Consider the following 19,374-nt stretch of genomic DNA (forward strand, 5'->3'; position numbering starts at 1 on the left):
CATACTTTGGACATATTGTCAGGAGGAGGGAACAGTCGCTGGAGAAGGATGTCATGCTGGGTAAGATGGAGGGTCAGAGAAAAAGAGGAAGACCCCTAACAAGATGGATTGGCCAGGTGGCATCATTGATGGACTCAAGTGTGGCAGTGGTAGCGAGGTTGGTCCAGGATCAGACATTGTTTCGTTCTGCTGTGCATGGGGTCGCTATGAGTTGGTTCCAACTCAATGGCACCTGACAACAACATGCTCTTTTTGAAGGCCCCTCATAGTAGGTAATATACAATGATAATGCTGAATGATTGTTTCTAACCCAGATAGAACTGAAGTGGTCTGTTCCAACAACAGCGGTGTGTCCTGAAGGGTGTTGCTGTCTGTGTGAGGTACACCTCCAGCAGTGTGTCAGTAGAACGGAGGTCCCCGGGTGTCAGCAGTAGGCTGGGGGGCCTGCCTTCTGAGGTGTCTCCGAGTGGACTTGAACCTCAGCTTTTCAGTTTGCAGTGAGCACAGTCACGGTCTGCAACATTCAAGGACACCAGTGATCTCGTAGTCTTCTCATTCGATGGCCTTGTTCTCCCACATTGGCTGGGACCTTGTTGGATAACCAAACAACACCTCACACAATGCCCGATGGTGACGTCACCTCTTCAGACGCATGTGCTGCTAATTAACAATGAAGTCACCTGCTGGGGAGCCAGCCACCTGCAAGCATGACATGAACACAGTGCTGAGGGGTCAGACAGTGAACTTCTGTCTGTTGTCCTCCCAGAGGTGAACTGGGACACTTCGGCCATAACACCTAAAGCCATTCAAGTGTGAAGAATAAAGAGACGTGTACTTAGTTGGTCTCAGACTTACTGGATCTCCACAACATGTGTGCATCTCATGATGCAATTCTGGAGAACAAATCCTAACCCTCTTACCTTTGGCCTGCATGTCGGGGGGGGGGGGGGGGATGGTGTCGGCCCACCACACCGCTCTCTAGGGAACAGAGGAGAGGCAGGTTGTGTGTTCCTTAGGGAGGCTTAACCTATGTGTGTGTGCTTAACCTATGTGTGTGTGTGGTTTTCTTTGACTTTTTATTGTGAATTGGGTTACAGAGTAAATCAGTTTTCCATTCAACAATGCATACACGTTTTATTTCATCTCACTGATCCCCAAAGCTGACCATGTGAGCAAAGTGAGTTCTCATAAATGGGGTTTATAACCAGCTCATATTCCCCGGGTCTCAAACCTATCTGCGGTGGCCAGTTCCCAAGGAAAGCCCTACCTTTCTTAGCTGTCTGTGGACTATCCATCGCTCATCACACGGATACACCAGATCTCGGGATTTGTCAATGTGAAAATATGGACATCCCCTGGCCCTGCCCCTCCCGTTGCCCTGCAGGGTAGCTAGCTGGGTGGGCCAGGCCAGGCCAGGCAGGTGAACTCTAAGAAGCTACCCTGCCTCCGTCTGTCTGCACAGGCGCACTTCAGGTTAAATAAGGCAAGTTTGCACCGTAGATGTACCATCGCAAGTTCTCTCTTGGGGAGGCTGCTCTGAGGCCAGTTGCGGAGCAGGAAGACCCCTGGTGGTACCTGTGCAGCATTCACAGTGGGGTCACTGGCATCCCCACCTATTGTGAGCCAAGTTAGTAATCCCAGTGAGAAGTAGCGGACACTACAAACTGGGAAACTCAAGGGGTATCTATGTTAAGGTTAATTTTTAGACAGTATACTTCAGTTTCTCCTGTAACACTTCAAGGAGCTCTTTAAAATTTGCCTTTTAGACAAACATCAGAAAGAAACCTTTGAGAATCTACAAAAATGAATAATCTAGCTAAGAGATTTCTTTGTCAGAGCATAGAAATGAGCGCTGGGTTATAGCTCACCGGTAACCTCTGCAGGCATATATAGCTTGAGTGCTTGGCTCCTGTCTAGCTAGGCCAGACGTCGTCGTTTTAGGGAGGAAATAATTATTAGCTACTTCTAGTGCTATAACTCTAGAAACCGGAAGCAAAATCATCATTGATGGAAAACTCAAGGAATTTGAAACTTGAAATGAGCAATTCTATTCAGTTATTTTTAACATGTTTTCCCCAAAGTAACACCAAAAGAGCAGACTGAGTCATTTCCATAGTGACCCTGTACGGGGTGGGGGTGGGAGTTCTTCCAAGGTTATCAACTTCTATAGGCCCAGGAAGCCTCATCTTTCTCCCGTGAAGCGGTTGGTGGGTTTGAACCGCCAGACTTAGAGTCCACAGCACGGCCAGGGCGCCTTTACCATAAAATCATTAAGTGTTGTCGAGATATTTTGGACTCTTGTGATGAGTAGTCTAGTGCTGACCTACAGAGTCACACTTAAAGTAGGCATTGCTTTTTCATACATGGCATTTCTCTGACCTCTGTCCTCCCGGGCACACGGAGCACACCCCTCTCCAGTGATGCGTTTGCTCAGCAGACTTTGGGACTGGGTTTGACCACCTGTATCTTCTCTGCAGGGTCCCAGGGGTCCCCATAACCAACCCTTTGCATCTCACCTTAATGTCGTCATGTGTAAAATGTTTTCTGGACATGCCCAAGGCAATGGGCCTGGAAGTCAGGATCAGCATGTGGTGGTGGTTTCTCCGCAGGCCTCAGCACATCTTATATCTCCACCCCCATTCCAATTCCAGGCCTTTCTGCGCAGACGCCTCAGCCATCCCCGTCCAGCGGGAAGAGCCCCCTGAACTTGAACTCTGCGTTTCAGGTGGCTCTGAGCCCAGGTGAGGGGGACTCATCCCCCCTCCTGAGTCCTGTCCTCAGTGACATGGGCGGAGCCAGGATAGACGACAATGAAGAGGAGGAGGAGGAAATAGCACACAAGGTGGGCACTCAGTGGGCTGGGATGCCCGGGCCTGTCCAATCCTGCCTGGACAGACGCTGGGCAGGGGCAGGGGAAGAGCTTCACTGTATCAGCTACCATCGTTCACTGCCTGCCAACTACTCAGGGAACTAGGGCATGGGCGGATTGCCTAGCTACCCCTGGTCTCTACAGGACCCTCGTACTGATGGGGTCCCAAGTGCTGGGGCCTTGCTGTACCAGCCTACCCCCACCTCTTCCCTTACCTCCCATCAGAGGACCAAGGGCTGGGAAGGTAGGGTACTGAAGATAGGGTAGGAGAATTCTAGGGGCCAGTGGGAATCCTTGGTCCTCCTTGGTTACAAGGACGAAGAAACCAGTGCCCATGTGGCCTATAGTGGACTCTGAGCAGAACCCTTCAAAGTTTGGAGTTAACAATCTGCAGCCTGGGTCTCCAAGACCCGGTAATCCGGGCAGTGCCCGAGGGGTGCGGTTTGTCAGGACAGGGGTCTAGGGCATTTGAAAAGAGAATAGTCAAACTAACAAACAGATGTGCACTGGCCTCGGGGCGGGGGGACACGGTGGAGATGGGCATCCTGTCCCAGAGGACCAGCCCATGCGGTAGGATGCCTGGATTGGCAGAGTAGGAGCATTCTGCCCAAGGCCATGGACGCGCGGGGTTCTGCGTAGGGGGGATGGAGCCCCTATTGGGGGCAGGTCTCCCTGTGACCCTCCTCAGTGACCTGCCCCATCGGGAGGCCAGGCACAGCTCTGTGCAGCGGCCTGCGGGGTGGGGTCCTGGGCTCTCATCCTAGGAATGACCTGGACACTGAGCCAGCCCCTCTCACATCCAGCCCTGGTGGGTGTGGGCTGGCCAGGAAAGGCCACACATCCACACATAACCCCCGGGACACTCTGGCTGACTGTTGGTTTTGTAAAACTTAAAGTCGTTTGTGGAGATCACTGACCTGTGGCCGTGACAAGACATGGCTGCAAGGACGTTGCCTTCAAGATCTAAGCTGTAAATGACCTCAGCCCTGGTCCCCTGGGTTCCTCACAGCTGGTCAGGGCTCAATGTCGCTGTGGCCATGAAGCTCTACGGCCCACTCCACAGTGGAATGCCACCTTGTGTTCGTCCATACATGCACTCTACGGCTACCTCTGTGGGGGCAAAGCCATGGCCAGTAGGCCAGAGTCTGGGGGCAGAGAGCCCAAGACTCCTGGACAGCTGGCTGCCCCCGAGTCCTTTTCCCAGGCCCAGGGGGTTGTGTGGTGGCTGGCTGCCTTGAAGCAAGAGGCTTCTGAGGAGCACCTGCCCCTTTGCTGGCCACATGTGGCCTGTCCTCCTTGGGCTTGGCTGAGAACCCCTGTGGCCACCGTGTCCGTTAACACATTTTCCTTCTTAATAGAGACTCGTGAGAACAGGCAACGTCCGAAAGGTACAAGCTCAGTGGTGGTGGTCTCTCCTCTGGGCTGCTTCGGGGCTCAGCTGAGGGTCGTTTGCAGCAGTATCCTGTCCCACTTGAGGGCTGCTTTGCACTGAGTCCAGATCTCCTGGGTCCTGCACAGGCCCTATGGGACCCTATGGGGCTATGCAGTGTTCCGCTCCTGCTCTTCTCTGATGGCTTTGCCTACACACACGGACGGGGGCGCGCCAAGCATGAGTTGGGGGCAGTGCTTCTGGACACACAGTCCCCGCCCCCGCAGACCCGCATGCTTGTCCTCATCATGAGTGAGGAGTATGGGGTTCCTGAGCCAAGCACCAGGACAAAGACCACAGGAGCCCTCTGACCCAGACCTAGGGTCTTTGCAAAGAGGGTTTTCTGACCATGGATTGAAAGTCTCTTAGCCTGAAGGCCAGAGAGACAAGCCATCAGGACTGGCTCAGGGCCCATCTGGGGTGTTTCAGGGAGCGCTGGCTGGACCCTGCTGTGCGTGTGAACTGCAGGGTGGGGGGTGCCCTAGGAGCAGAAGGGGTGCACGTGACGGTCAGGGTCCCCGCCTGGTTTGGGCTATAAGCTGGGTTTCATCAGCCCCTGAAGTCCTTTGGGTTTGAGGAGAGGACACTGGCCTGGGCACAGAGGTCAAGGATCCCAAGGCTCTAACCAGTGTCTAGACATAAGGGCATGGGAGAGATGGCCCTTGGCACCTGGCAGAGGAAGTGTGAGGCCCACCCTCACTGGGGACACACGTAGTGCACATCCTGGACCCTTTGGGACCCAAGTCCAACAAGCCCCACACTTCCTACAGCAGGACTCTCAACACAGCTGACTGTCTGGCCAGACTCGAGAACCTTGGATCACTACGGGTGGACACCACGTGGCACCCTGGGACAACCTGTGACTGACTGACCCAGATGCTGGGACATGCCCAGAAGTGACCCCACAGCCATGCTCCCTTCTGACCAGTGTCTCTTGCTTTCAGCGCGCACCCACGGATGGAACGTACTTTATAGCAAAGGAGATCCTCGCGACAGAGCGGACCTTCCTAAAGGACCTGGAAGTCCTCACTGTGGTACGCAGCCAAGTCCTCGTCTCCCTGGGCCTCCCAGCGTCTCTCGAACCCAAAGCAAAGGAGGGCGTGGCTGACTCAGGCCAGCAGGACGGGGCGGGCAGTGGGCAGCCCAGATCCCGGGAGGGTGCAGGTCAGGACTGACTCGTCCCCTGCTGTCCCTGCAGTGGTTCCGCAGTGCGGTGGTGAAAGAGGACGCCATGCCTGAAAACCTGCGAGTACTGCTCTTCTCCAGCATAGACCCCATCTACGAGTTCCACCGCGGCTTCCTACGGGAGCTGGAGCAGAGACTGGCCCTCTGGTAACACCAATCCCCACCCAGAGCCTGGACCCCACACAGACAACCCCGTCCTGAACCCCGCCACCCGGGCACACACAACCCGCCCCCATCCCCACCCTGATCTAGCTGTCAGCCCTCAGCCCGGACCCTGTCTGGAAGCCATTGTCACCTTGAAGCTGGACTGGCCATCCGTGAGAGGGCCCCGGACACTTTCTGTTGCAGGGCAGATTCACATGGCCCCAGCCACTACCCTGCCCTAGGCCCCTCAGCAGCCGGCCGTTGGACTGACCCTCCCTGTCTCTTGTTCCCCAGGGAGAACCCCTCAGGTGTTCACACGTCCAACAGTCACCTCAGGATCGGGGACGTCCTGCTCAGGAACATGCAGCTGCTCCAGGTATCCTGTCCACGCCCCCACCTTGTCAGTGTCATGGGAGTGGAGCAGCATTGTGACCTGACCCCCGCCAGCCCCCAGCCCAGCCCACTGTCTGTGCTCAGGGCCCACACGTCCCACACAGCCTCCTGCCCCATCTGGTCCCCAGATTCCCGCCCAGCCCAGAAGCGCTGGGTTTGGGTTAAACTGTGTGCAGCTCTGCCAGCTTACATGAGCTGGCCACACAGGCACCCCTCCTGCCCAGACACACGGGACAGGACAGGCAGACTCCCTGGCTCCACTCAACCCGGGGTCTGGGCACTGGGGTCTGGGGGTCTGATCTTCACAGGGCTGGAGGAGGATCCTGGCCTCTGCATCTCCATCACTCAATGGGCGAGGGGCCCTCAGTTTCCTCACTTCATGGAGAAGCCTCCGACCCTACACACGGGACGGGGCTGTGAGCCTCTGGACTCTTGGAGCCCCCAGCTGGGAGCTGGTCCAGGGTGCCATGTGCCCTCCCGATGCCCCTCTCCCCCCCACACACTGACCAGAGCCCCCTGTATCTATACAGGGACTCACCAGCTATTTCCAGAGGCTCGAGGAGGTGCTAACTCAGATGGACACCGCCACCACGCACTCCAAGAAGCTGGACGCTGTGTCCAGAGACTTTGAGCTCCAGAAAGTCTGCTATCTGCCGCTAGGTTCCTTCCTGCTCAAACCCATACAGCGGCTGGGCCACTACCATCTGCTGCTGGTCCGACTGTGTGGGCAGCTCCCGCCCGGGCACCCTGATCTCCCCGACTGCCGCAGTGAGTGGGCCTAGAGGCCTCCTCTCCAGACCCTCACACGTGGGACCAAGGGGGTTGTCGTATTTGATTTTGTAAAAGGGACCATTGGCACCCACAGGGATTTCATGGGCTGATTCTGGGAAGTGGATCACCAGGTCTTGCTTGCTAATCTCTCTAAGTCTTAGGCAGGTGTTAGGGAGTGTAAACATATTGCAGTCTGTCCCTAGAGAGATCTGTACGTGTACGCTGACGGTTGTCTTTAAGACCCAGGTGAGCATGCCCAGCCGTAAGGACTCACGGGAAGTGCCCAGACTGTCTGGCAGCAGATCTCGGACCGCGCTTGCAGGCAGTTACGGGAGCAGTCGCCCTACTGGGGAAACAGGGCAGGGCCAAGACAAGGGTCCAGAGTCCGAGGGCAGGGTCCAGCTGTCTCTGCCAGGCTCAGCCAGCATGTCACCATAGGTCAGTCACTGGGCCTCGGGGCAGCGGAGCTGACAGCATTGTTCCCACAGATTAGTTCATTCCAGAGCTCTGGGAAGCCCAATGGACAAAGCCAGTCCTCACTGACACCGGCCAGCACCCATCCCCCACCCTCAGCCTATGGATGTCCCTGCCTTGTCACGCCCGTGATATGGCTCAGAGAAGTCTCTAGAAGGGCAAACAGCAAAGTCTCGGCTGCTAACTGAAAGGCTCGATGTTTGCACCTTGGAAGACAGGCTTGGCCACTCAGACCCTCAAGAGGAGCCCTAGTCTGCTCACCTCCATGAACCTGCAGAGATTTGGGTTTGGGTCAGAGAGGAGGTCTTGTGTCTTCACTTTGGTGAGGGGCCTGAACAGTCCAGTGACGCGTCTGAACATGGGTCAGCTCCCACAGCATCCACCCTGGCTCTGTGGACACGTGGCAGCGGAGATGGGCCGAGGTCCCAGAGGAAGAGGCTGGAGGCCAGACTGGGGGTCAGCAAGAGGTCCACAGGGGGCCCCTCAGTGCACTGCACTCTGCACTGTGGACAAGGTGGTCAGCTCCACTTAGAGGACACAGCTGGGCAGCATGACTATCGGCACGGGGTCAGCCCATAGCTCCCAGGTCAAGCAGGCATTTCATCTCTATGGACTGGTTGTTAGGTCATGTCCTGGGCAGCAGCCTGAAGACAGAGGATGGTGGTCAGGCCAGTGGACAGGATTGATAGGACATGCCCAGGACAGCAGCCCGTGGACAGGGTTGGTAGGTCATGCCTTGGGCAGTGGCCCGTGGACAGGGTCGGTATGTCATGCCAGTGGACACGGTTGGTAGGTCATGCCAGTGGACACGGTTGGTAGGTCATGCCCTAGGCAGTGGCCCGTAGACAGGGTTGGTAGGTCATGCCAGTGGACATGGTTGGTAGGTCATACCCTGGGCAGGGACCCGTGGACAGGGTTGGTAGGTCATGCCCGGGGCAGCAGCCTGTAGACAGAGTTGGTAGCACATGCCTCTGAACACCTACCCCTTCCCCCTCGGCGCCCCCACAGACGCACTGACAGTCACCACTGAGGTGACCACCGCGCTCCAGCAGAGCCTCGTGCGTCTGGAGAACCTGCAGAAGCTGCGGGAGCTGCAGAGAGGCCTGGTCGGCGTCGAGGGCCTGGTGGTGCCCGGCAGGGTGAGTTTGGAGCACCGGCAGCCATCACCACTGTGTGACTACATAGCCTCCTCATCACCCTAAACACAAGTCCCCTCAGCCCAGCCCAGGTGACCCCGGCATACAGTGTGTGGAGGTCCCAGGTGACCCCGGCGTACACTGTGTGGAGGTCCCCGGTGACCCCGGAGTACACTGCATGGAGGTCCCAGGTGACCCCGGCATACAGTGTGTGGAGGTCCCAGGTGACCCCAGGGTACACTGTGTGGAGGTCCCCGGTGACCCCGGAGTACACTGCATGGAGGTCCCAGGTGACCCCGGCGTACATTGTGTGGAGGTCCCAGGTGACCCCGGCGTACACTGTGTGGAGGTCCCTGTTCTGGACATTTCATGTGAGTGACCATCTCTTGGCTGGTGTCGCTCACAGAACGTTTTCAAGGCTCACCTATGTCGTCGGGTGCGTATCAGTACCTCCCCTTTATGGCCGAGTTTGATGCTGTGGGATCAGTACTGGACTGAGAACTATTAGGTCAGCGGTTCAAAGTCACCAGGCACTCCTTGGAAATCCAATACAGGGTCATTATGAGTCAGAACCGACTCGCCGGCACTCAACACCATATATATCTGATATGTATATGGCCCATTTTGAATCTCTCCTTGCTTCATTCCTGTGTGGAGGAGACAGGGTTATCCCAGCACCATTGTTGAAGAGCCCGTTCTTTTCCCACCGGCTGGACGACTGACCATAGGTTTGGGGTTTGTTTCTGGACTCTGGTTACTTTTTGTCACCGGTGCCTCTTGGCTGAACTGAACATTGTGCCCACAAGGACAGTGTGTGGAGGCCACCGGAGGTGTGTGCCACCTCTCCACAAGCACATGTGTGTAGATGATGTTTGAACATTTGCTAGCCCTGTCAGGATGTGGGACCTCCAGATTGGAGGAGTGGGTTTGACTACAATATCAGAATGGCTTCCCACTCCTGCAGTTCTGTCTGCGACTGGGCGCTGGGTGAGCCCATCTCCACCCTGTCACCCTCCAGCTTCTCCTGGCTGCCGCCTTGTGGCCTGGTGTGCAGTGGGTGGGTGCCCTGCAGGTACCGGGCCAGGGTCTCTTGTCGCCTTAAGTTGCATGTGTGTCAGCCAGGAAAGGACCAGGCCGGGTACTTCAGCCAGACCTACCCTTCAGCGAGGGTGCTAGGGGATGACTTGGGGGATGGGCAGGGCCAGGGGGCAGGAGGGCACTGGCGAGGGGCTCATCTGGGCTGTCTTTCAGGAGTTTCTCCGGGAGGGCTGCCTGTGTGAGCTCACCAAGAAAGGGCTACAGCCGAGAATGTTCTTCCTGGTGGGTCCCTGCCCTAACAGTGGGGGGGCTACACAAGGCTCCAGGACCCTGTCTGGGATGTCCCCGGGCTCCCATTAGGGGCTGGCAGCGTCCAAGTACCACGTGGGGGTGGAGAGGGAAGGAGGGACTGAACTCTAAACCCTCCTCACCCAGAGCCCCGTCCCCCTCCAGTTCTCAGATGTGCTGATGTTCACCAGCAGAGGTGTGTCGGCGACCAGCCGCTTCCGGATCCGGGCTCTGCTGCCCCTACGCGGCATGCTGGTGAGTGGCCACCCTCCAAGCTGACCCGTGACCGCTGACCTCGGCCCTGCCCACACACACAGCTTTCCAGCCTTCCTGCCTCATGTGTGGGATCACAGCCCCACTAAGGTGGCCGGGCTGCTGGCCTCGGGGCCTCCAGCGGGCAGTGCTTGCAAACCATCGTCTTCAGGGAGAAAGGGAAGCCTCAAGGTTACAGCTCTCACCATGTCCACTGTAAACGTTTTCGCTTCAGAATCTTGGCTGTTAGTGGTACCCAGAGCAGGTCAGTTTTCCATTGAACAGTCCACACGCATTGTGGGTCACGTCATTGATCCCAGTCCCCAGAATGTGACATCACTTCTCCCGTGTCCTCCCTGTGTCCCCACTCCCGTTCCTCCTCCCTGACCCTTCTGAACTCTGTCCTCGGAAACGCTGCCCTTTGGAGCTCAGGTGGCCCCTGATTCTAAGAGGCCCATTCAGACCTGAACTGAGCTACGGGATCAGGCCATGGTCGCCGGGCTCCCACCCTCTCTGCTGGACCACTAAGCCTGGTCTTCATGTGATTTCGAGTTCTGTTCCGTGTGAACAGCTTTGAGAGGAAGGCCCACCAGATTCGGTGTCCCCAGAGGAGGGCCTTACGAGCTGGAGGCCTGTCGGCGTCCCCTCAGCCCGGAGCGGTTTCCCAGCTCAGGAGACCCTGTGTGTTGGCTGCTGTACCACCTCCACCCACTGAGTCCAGGCCAGCTGCAGCTGACCTGGGAAATGAGGACTGTAGAGTGGAAGGGAGTTCTCAGCATAGGCGTGGTCATCCCAGGGGAGTGGGGCCCTGACCGGGAGCCTATGTCGGGGTCCCACAAGGGTCTGGTGCCGCTGAGCGCACGCCTCTCTGGCCTGGACCTGCTGGAATGGGCTGAGTCGCATCGCAGGGACCCTTCCTCCCTGGCCTGCTCTCCGCCTGGTGTCCAGTCTGGCCTCACTGAGCCCCCTGGGTTCTGTGACTTCATGAGGCTGCTTGCACAACCTTCCTGCGGGCTTGGAGTCCTGGGGTGGCGCTGTGGGCTAATGCGTCAGACTACAAGTCGTTTGAATGCAAAGTTGGTGGCTCAAGCTCACCAGCTGCTCCTCGGAAACCCTATACAGGGTCGCTATGGGTCAGAACCGACTCAACAACACGTACCAGACACCACCACTTGTTTCCTCACCTTGTCTTCCCATACAACCCTTTGGTCTTGCTGCACCATGGTGGTCCACCTGTTCCCCTGCAGGTTAGCACTGTGAGGCAACAGTGAGCTGGCTGGAGGCACACCTTCCCCACGCTGCTTCTCAGCAGCCTCTCCTATGGTACCTAGGCGGGTGCCACCCTGTCCACGTGCCCAGAGCTCTGTGGCCTTCAGGGTCATGGCGGTCCCCAGTCCCATCTGAGGACAAAGGCATCACCTGCTTGACCAGGATTAGAACAATCGTGTCATTACAGTGGTAACCCCCACCTGTGGACACATCTGGGCAGAGGTGCTTCGTTTCCCAGGCCCCCGGGCACATCCTGTGAGCACCGTGGGGGCAAGTGAGCTTGACCCCCTGGTGTAGGACCCTCACCAACACTGACTCTGTCCCCACTCACCTAGCTGCTGTCACTGCTGATGTCCTGACTGGGTCGGACGGCCTCATTCAGAATGCCCTACTTAGCTTTGGGGTTGTTGGAACTGAGGCTGCCTCACAGACACACCTGAGCTGGGGGTGCTGGAACACTCTTGCTCGCTGTCTACGAGGAGCTACGCTCGGCTCTTCAGTACCAGCCTCGGTCGGGATCTCCCACAGTCAGCTTTCTGCTGGGACAAGTCCCCTATTTGCACGTTAGGGTTGACTCGGGAGTATCTAACCATAATGATGTCTGTAAAAGTTCTTGGACACTCGTTTGGGGAGGTTTGGGACCAGGTTTATAGGACAAGTTCACACACTCGGTGAGAGTAGCCATTCTCAGTCCTCTTGTGTTTGAGTCAATAGTGCTGGGGGCTCTGGCCTCAGCTCGTCCACGTCCCCCCCGTAGTGTCCCCACACCATGACCCAGTGTCTGCTGTCTCCCACAGGTGAAGGAGACTGAAACCCAGCGTGCCACCCCACACTGCTTCACCATCTGCGCAGCTGCAGCCCACAGGACCATCGTCGTGGCAGCCAGGTAAGCCTTCCTGGGGGGAGGGTCATGGATCCTTGGATCTTGGGTGCTACTTCAAAGTGTTAAGACCAAAGGAGCCATCTCTGGTCAGGAGTGAGCTGGCCGGGATACTGTCCTCACACTCTGGGCTCAGGCCTTGAGCCATGGGGCTGTCTCCCTGGGGTGTCCTGAGCAGGCTAACCCCATCCCATGCAGCACCGGCCTTGAGATGGACAAGTGGCTGGGAGACCTCAGCAGCGCCATCGAGGTGGCCAACAAAGGTGGCTTCACCCCCCCACTCCCAGGTGAGTGACTCTGAGGGGCTTTGGGGACAAGGGATAGAGGGTGGTCCCATTCATGGTGACGCAGACTCCCCCAGGACCTTCCGAGGAGGCCGCCTCAGAGGAGTCTGATGATGGCCCGCTGGAAGAGCTGGACCAGCATCGCGCCAACACCACGCTGCACGTGTGCTGGTACCGAAACACGAGCGTGTCGAGAGCCGACCTCAGTGCCGCTGCCAAGGTACACAGGGACTGGACTTTCAACGTGGACAGTGAGTCTGAGTCCAGCCTCGTTTCGTTTACTCGAGCTTTGTAACCTCCTGTCAGGTGGTTAGAGCCTGGGGGTGCAGTGAACAGTTAGGTGTTAGGCTGCTAACAAGCCGATGGTTCAAACCCACCAGCCGCTCCTTGAGAGAGCTATGGTGGTCTGCCTCCTAAAGACGGACAGTCGCAGACAGTGTGTGGGCCAGCTCTCCTGTGTCCCGTGGGGCGATGAGTGGGTTTGGCCTTGTCCAGTGGTTATGCAGCACTCAGCTGCCCAACAGAGGCTGGGCTGCAGCCCTCAGTCTTGGGGCACAAAGTGAAGTTTACTGCTTCTGTCTCTTGGGCAGAACCAGCTGTCAGGGTACCTGCTCCGAAAGTTCAAGAACAGTAGTGGCTGGCAGAGGCTTTGGGTGGTCTTCACCAGTTTCTGCTTGTTCTTCTACAAGACGCATCAGGTATGGGCAGCATGGGAGGAGGGACCTGGGGGGAAGGGCCACCTGCACCCGGGCCCACCAGAACCCTGTGCCTGCTGTCCCGCAGGACGACTACCCCCTGGCCAGCCTCCCCCTGCTGGGTTACAGTGTGAGTGTCCCGGGGGCGGCCGACGGAATCCACAAGGACCACGTCTTCAAGCTGCAGTTCAAGTCACACGTGTACTTCTTCCGTGCCGACAGCAAGTACACGTTTGAGAGGTAAGTACCCCACCTGGGCCCCACCGAGGCAAGTCCATCGGGCCCTGGGAGGAGTGGCACACAGTTCCAGGGCCGTCCACCATGTGCCCAATGGTTCTAGGGGTGGGCTGCTGCTTGGGTGAACATCCTGACAGCCCTGCCCCCTCCAGGTGGATGGAGGTGATCTCGGGGGCCAGCAGCACACCAGGACAAGCCCCCCAGGGGTCCAGTCCTGTACACGGTCACCAGGAGTGAAGGCAGAGGACAGGGCGTGGAGAAGGCCAGCGTGCATGTCTCCAGAGGCCCCTGCAGTGTCCCACCTGCAGCAGTGAGCCCTCAGCAGTGCAGCTGTTTGGCGTGGGACACCCAGGGTGTCAGTGACTGGACACAGCCCAGTGAGCACAGGCAGGAGGCCGTGATGGACCCAGCAGCCCAGCCTGGCCAGCTCCGTGTAGGGACAGCACCCGTGGCTGTAAGAAGTGACGCACAAGCTAACACGGCGCTTCTAATAAAGTGTTTCCCTCGGCCCTGCGTGGTGCCTTCTGTTCAGAGCACACACCCCACCCACCCCAGCGAGTGCCATGCGAATGCGGGGGTGGGGGTGGGGGAGGGGGTCCCATGCCACCAGCTCCAGGTCACATCTTTATTGAAACCGCAGGAGTGTGTGGCGGCAGCAGCCTGGGAAATCCATGAGGAAGAGTTTGGTTTCTTAAAAAACAACACACTGGGTGGGGTGGGGGGGCTGTAGAGACGGGGGTCCCCTGCAGGCGGGGAGGCTGGGCACGCCACACGGGGGTTCTGTCCTCCGCCACACCACCTGTGGCAGGACGATGGGGGCTGTCCTGGGGCTCTGCCCTCAGTCCCAGTAGCAAGGCCAGGGCAGGAGAGGAGTGTCCAGGAGGGGGCAGGCCGCCCCCCCACCCCCGTCACACCCTCGACGCCCCCCACTCCACATAGGTCCTGCGTGCTCGAGACCGTGACGAGGCGCTGCAGCATGGTTCCCACAAACAGCCAGCGCGGCCTCAGCGGGCAGGCGTCACGTGGTTTCTGTTGTGTGAGAACCTACAGGGAGGGGCTGGTCAGAGGGGCGGGGTCCTATAGGGTCACAAGCCCACTCTTGTCCTGTGGCATCCAGGGTCAGAGGGCAGCTGCCCACACAGCCCTGCTGGCCTGGCCTGGCCTCCTCCCCCACTGGGCTGTGTGAAACCCCCAGATGCCCCCTGCCCTGCTCCGGCCCTACAAGTTCAGCTGTGAATCGAGTAAATGGGTCAGGAAGGGGCAGCCAGCACACAGGCCAGTACCCTCACCTCTGGACCCGCTCCACCAGATGGGCCACCAGCCTGTCCGAGATGCCGGGGCAGGACTCCTCGGCCAGGCTGAAGGCATTCTCCAGCTCCTCCAGGGCCCCCGCGCGCCCGCTGCTTTGCCGGTGCTTCTCCTTCAGCTGTGGGGGCAAGTGCCACCGACCACCTTCATTGACTGCCCACTACTGCCCACCACTCAGACAGAAACCTGGACTAGAACCAGTGGCAGAGGATTCTACACGGGCTGATCTGGGACCACCAGCTCCCATATGAAGTCCCAGCCTCCCCTATACCCCTACATCGAAGTCATGACTATCAATCTGGGGGTGTCCACACTCACAACACACACCCCAGAAGCACCAGTGTGCGGCAAGCACCCCAGTCAGACCTGAGGGCCCACAGCCCCCGCTGACCCCAGCGTCTGGAAGGTGTGGTGAGTTCTCCCTGCTTGTGGGGTCCAACACGTTCCCGACCTTCAACCTAGCACCAGCTGGTAGGCTCCGGACCCCCAGGCTGGGGCCCAGGCCGGATGAAGGGCAGGTGGACGGCTCACTGTCTTCAGTGCAGGGGCAGCCCAGCGTCCCTGGTGGCCCTCCCCCCCAACACCCACAACCCACTGGGCCTGTCCTGCACACACCTGCCTCCCCCGGGGCCTCACAGCACAGTGGCCTCAGGGCAGCAAGGCCCAGACATGGCCACTGGTGTCAACGTGCAGGCAGAAAGAGTCCAGGGTCCCACACTGTCCTCACCTCTCCAAAGACGGGCCGGACCAGCGTGGACAGGCTCTGGGACCTTGGCTGACGCTGCACTTGCTCCACCGACTGAGGACACAATGTGAGAGGGTCCCAGCCCTGTGCTCCAGGACAGCGGTCTAGCTCTGAGAACCGCAGCTGCCAGGGTCCACCTCCCCGCAGGCTGGTCCCAGAGGGGCCAGAAGACAGGAGGGAAGGCCCATCCCTCACCTGTCCACACCCACCCTGCTGGCAGGACACGCACCTTCTGAGATCCATGCAGGACGGACCCTTTGTGCAGCTTGCTGTGGGGGCTCGGACGGATTGTGGGGGGGAACGTCCAGATGGGGCCCTGCTCCCCATCCTCTGCGTCACCATCACTGAGGGGGACAAGGAGTCAGGAAGCCCCGCTGGGCAGTGGGTGGCCAGGCCAGCCACCCCGCCGCCCAGTACACACATATCCGAGTCCTCGGAGCTGGACTCCTCGCCGTGGCCCTCAGCCTTCCAGTGCTTATAGCGGTCCAGGAGCTCGGTGAGGAAAGACGTCTTCTTGGTGTAGCGGGCAATGAACTTGTGTTTCAGGAGCTCCTTGGCAGTGGGCCTCTGTGGGGGACGGGCCATCACTGTCCGTGGGGCCTCAGGCCTGTCACCCGCCCCCACTAACCCCTGAAGGGAGCAGAAGGGGCATCCTCGGAGGGGCGGGGCTTACAAATCGGGGGTCCTTGTTGAGGCAGGCCTCTACAAACTCCTTGAAAGGCTTGCTGTGGTGACCTTCCAGCGTGGGTGGGTTGTTCTTGGGGATCAGGAACAGGACGCGCATGGGGTGCAAGTCGGAGTTTGGGGGCTCCCCCTTGGCCAGTTCGATGGCAGTGATCCCCAGAGACCAAATGTCAGCCTGGACACAGAGTCACAAGGGAACGCACTGTCAGCTCTCCCTCAGGCAGCGAGGGGCAGCCCCTCACCATGCCCGCCACCCCCCACGCTCACCTTAAAGTCATAGGCTGATTGTTTGATGACCTCAGGCGCCATCCAGAAGGGGGTACCCACAAACGTGTTCCTCTTGATCTGGGTGTCGGTGAGCTGCCCCGCCACCCCAAAGTCCGCCAGCTTCACATCCCCCTGCTCCGACAGGAGCACGTTGGCGGCTGTACAATAAAGTAGGCCAGGGGCCGCCTCAGCCGGGTCCCCCAGACCCCAGCGCTCAGCTGGGACATCACTAAGAACCGTGACTCCCTGTACCCAAAGTCCCAGGGTGACGCCTGGGTTGTCCCTCCCACCCACCACAGGACCTCCCAAATGTACCCCCTAGCTCCGATAAGAGACCACCGTGGGATGGTTTAAGCCTCTTGCTTTCCCTGGCTGCTGCCCACATAGGATACCACAGAGTTCCCAAGGACACAGTCCCGGGAGACCTTTGATGTCACGGTGGATCTTGCGCTCCGAGTGCAGGTAGTCCAAACCCTTCAGGATCTCCCGCAGGATGGTGGCGATGTAGGTCTCCTCCAGGGGGCCCGGCTTGAGCTGTGGGGGAGACGTGACACAGGACCTCCCCTCCCCCGTCGGCGGGGCCCAGGGTCCAGGGTCCAGGCTGCCGGCCTCACCAGGTCCAGCGCTGAGCCGCCACCCAGGTACTCCATGATGATCCACAGCTTGGTGCTCTGCAGCAGGAGGGGGGACCCATGAGTGCGGGGCTCAGGCCAAGGCCCCTCCCCAACCCGGGCGTGTTGCGGCCGCAGCAGCCGGCACCTTCAAGTAGGAGCCAAAGTAGCGGGTGATGTAGGGGCTATCACACTGGCTGAGCACAGTGATCTCCTGCTGGATGTCCTCGAGCTCGTCCTCAGCCTCCTCCAGGTCAATGACCTTGATGGCCACCACCTCCTTGGAGCGGTTGTCAATGCCCTTGTACACCTCCCCAAAGGAGCCCTTCCCGATGCGTTCCAGCTTGGTGAAGAGCTCCTCAGGGTCCACACGAGGGTGCTGCGTGGAGGGCACGATGGTCAGCCCTCAGGAAAGTGGCCCCACAGCCAGCGCAACACAGCCCCGAAAAGCCTGATACAGAGTGCTGGGCACTGCCCACCCCTCACCATGGCGGACCAGGGTGGCGAGCGGGGTGCTGCAGGAAAGCAGGTTCTGTGCGCTGGCTCACAGTGTCACCCTTGTGCAGAGGTCCCCCCAAATCCGCTCAAGCACGAGCACATCGGCTGCGTGCCCCATGGCTCTGGGAACACCCTGGGCACACACTCAGAACGGTCCCTGGGTCCGACCCCCCACCCCATTGACCCCTTCACCAGCAACCTTAGCATGGGGGGGATGAGATGACTACTCGTTTTCACACCCAGACTGCAAATGATACCTCCTCAGGGAATCCCCTTAAACCACCACCCACAGGTCCACCTGCACCCCACAAAGTCAGAATGATGCAGAAATCTGGTTCTTGCCTCCCCCACGTCGTCACCCCAAGGACACTTATCTACCTCGCCTACTGTGGCCCCACCAGCTCGCTGGAATCTCCCACTCATTCCTTATCAGGCCTTTAGTCAGCCTCGGAGTCAAAGGTGACTCCCATCTCCAACGCCAGTTCCTGCTGCTCACACTGGTCCAGGACGCCCAGGCCTGGCATCCAGGCTCCAGGCAGGTCCTGTGGAGTCCGCAGCCGGACTCGGACACTTCCAGATGGTCCCGCCAGCCCCTGCTCTGCACAGTGGTGAAGACCAGCAACCCCATGGGCTCACTGTCCAAGTGGCTGGTCATATACACGGGCGATGACCCTCTCCAGGTGGTTCAAGGGGAACTGTCAGAACCACTTAATCAAAGGAGAAACACCCCTGTCCCTCTCGAGTAGCCTTAGGGTCCTCCCCATACAAAGCTGCTGTGAGCTAACCCCCTAGCCCCAACATACCCGGCCATGTGACCAAGGCTGGCCCAGCCTCCACCTGTACCTTCCCCTGGAGGCTGAGGTCCAGCTGCCTAGCCTGCCCCCAGATAAAGTGTCCCTCCCACTGCTCTCTGAACTGCTCTATCTGAAGGGGCCGCTGTGTCTGCATACACAGGCCTAAGGCACACACCTCCACTTCTGGGTACCTCCCAAAGCCCTACACCAGACCCACTGCCACCCACAAAACTGGGCCTGGGGGGCAGCGCCGTGCACGCTCACACTCATGCACGCTCGGCTGGAGGCGCACACCCGCGCACACTAATTCACACGCACCTGTCTGGGGTGCACACACACCGCGCCCGCACATCGCATACACCTGTGCACCACGCAACTCACATACCGCGCACACGCACACACCACGCAACTCACATACCGCGCACACGCACACAGACCGCACACTCACACCAGCGCGCACACGCAACGTCCACACTCACCTGGTTGGCAAATCCCCGGAGGTGAGCCATGTCCGCCAGCGGTCGTCTCACCATCCGTCCGCCCGCCCGCGGCGGCTCCGGGGTCCGCCTCGGTTCGCGGCCGCCGCCGCCTCAGGCCACTGCGGGGACACAGGCCGCTCACGCCGTTCGGCCTGCGCCCCCGCCCGGCCGCCCCCGCCCCGGGCCCCAGCCCCAACCGCCCCGGCGCGGCCCGACCCGGCCCGGCAGTGGCCCACCTCCGGGGGGCTCCATCCCGGCCTCCCCCGGCCCGCTCCGCAGTGCCCGCGGAGGCCCCACCCACAGCCTCCGGTCACGAGAACCAGCAAACAGCCCGCAAAGCAGCGGCAGTGGCGGCGCCGGAGAAAGCCCGGCCGAGACGATAGCAGCAGCGGCGGAGACGGCAACAGTGGCGTCGGCGTCGTGGACCGGCGCGACGCTCTCTGGGAAACCGAGTCTCACCGCTCGGGCAGCGCCCTGGTGTTGCGCGAGCTGGACTACTCGTCCCGGAAGGCCGCGGGGCTGGTGGGCGTGGCGCGCAGATCCGCCAAAGGGATCGCTGGGACTTGAAGTCCGTCGCCCTGAGAGGCACTGGACTGCATATCCCGGTCGGCCGCGGGGCAGGCGAGGGGTATCAAGGCTGCGGG

The 19,374-nt window shown here is 59.4% G+C and overlaps 2 protein-coding genes across 5 annotated transcripts in view; one reads left to right on the forward strand and one right to left on the reverse strand.

Annotated features, from left to right (window-relative positions):
• The window catches only part of FARP2 (FERM, RhoGEF and pleckstrin domain protein 2), a 74,016-nt gene extending 60,435 nt beyond the window's left edge, over positions 1-13,581 (forward strand). The window contains exons 13-26 of the mRNA XM_006875233.1: positions 2,652-2,842; positions 5,243-5,332; positions 5,497-5,630; positions 5,922-6,003; positions 6,551-6,788; positions 8,274-8,404; positions 9,653-9,721; positions 9,893-9,982; positions 12,046-12,134; positions 12,327-12,419; positions 12,455-12,632; positions 13,003-13,110; positions 13,196-13,347; positions 13,497-13,581. Coding sequence (XP_006875295.1) covers positions 2,652-2,842; positions 5,243-5,332; positions 5,497-5,630; positions 5,922-6,003; positions 6,551-6,788; positions 8,274-8,404; positions 9,653-9,721; positions 9,893-9,982; positions 12,046-12,134; positions 12,327-12,419; positions 12,455-12,632; positions 13,003-13,110; positions 13,196-13,347; positions 13,497-13,581 — 1,730 coding nt within the window. The remainder of the gene's footprint in view (positions 1-2,651; positions 2,843-5,242; positions 5,333-5,496; positions 5,631-5,921; positions 6,004-6,550; positions 6,789-8,273; positions 8,405-9,652; positions 9,722-9,892; positions 9,983-12,045; positions 12,135-12,326; positions 12,420-12,454; positions 12,633-13,002; positions 13,111-13,195; positions 13,348-13,496) is intronic.
• Positions 13,582-14,332: 751 nt separating this feature from the next.
• On the reverse strand, positions 14,333-19,089 carry STK25 (serine/threonine kinase 25). 4 transcript variants are annotated; one of them, XM_006875212.1, is made up of 11 exons: positions 18,967-19,089; positions 17,108-17,338; positions 16,963-17,019; positions 16,774-16,882; positions 16,349-16,506; positions 16,071-16,256; positions 15,819-15,964; positions 15,627-15,741; positions 15,380-15,451; positions 14,634-14,770; positions 14,333-14,388 (listed from the first exon to the last, which is right to left on the reverse strand). In XM_006875212.1, the coding sequence occupies exons 3-11, from the start codon at positions 16,996-16,998 to the stop codon at positions 14,349-14,351; spliced, it is 999 nt and encodes a 332-aa protein (XP_006875274.1). In that variant the 5' UTR covers positions 16,999-17,019; positions 17,108-17,338; positions 18,967-19,089; the 3' UTR covers positions 14,333-14,348. The 4 variants fall into 4 exon arrangements, with proteins under 4 accessions (XP_006875274.1, XP_006875272.1, XP_006875273.1 ...); XM_006875210.1 differs by lacking the exon at positions 18,967-19,089 and adding an exon at positions 18,731-18,810; XM_006875211.1 differs by lacking the exons at positions 17,108-17,338; positions 18,967-19,089 and adding an exon at positions 18,731-18,760.
• Positions 19,090-19,374: the final 285 nt, after the last annotated feature.

This window comes from Chrysochloris asiatica, unplaced genomic scaffold, assembly GCF_000296735.1.
Source record: "Chrysochloris asiatica unplaced genomic scaffold, ChrAsi1.0 scaffold00314, whole genome shotgun sequence".
Classification (NCBI taxonomy): domain Eukaryota; kingdom Metazoa; phylum Chordata; class Mammalia; order Afrosoricida; family Chrysochloridae; genus Chrysochloris; species Chrysochloris asiatica.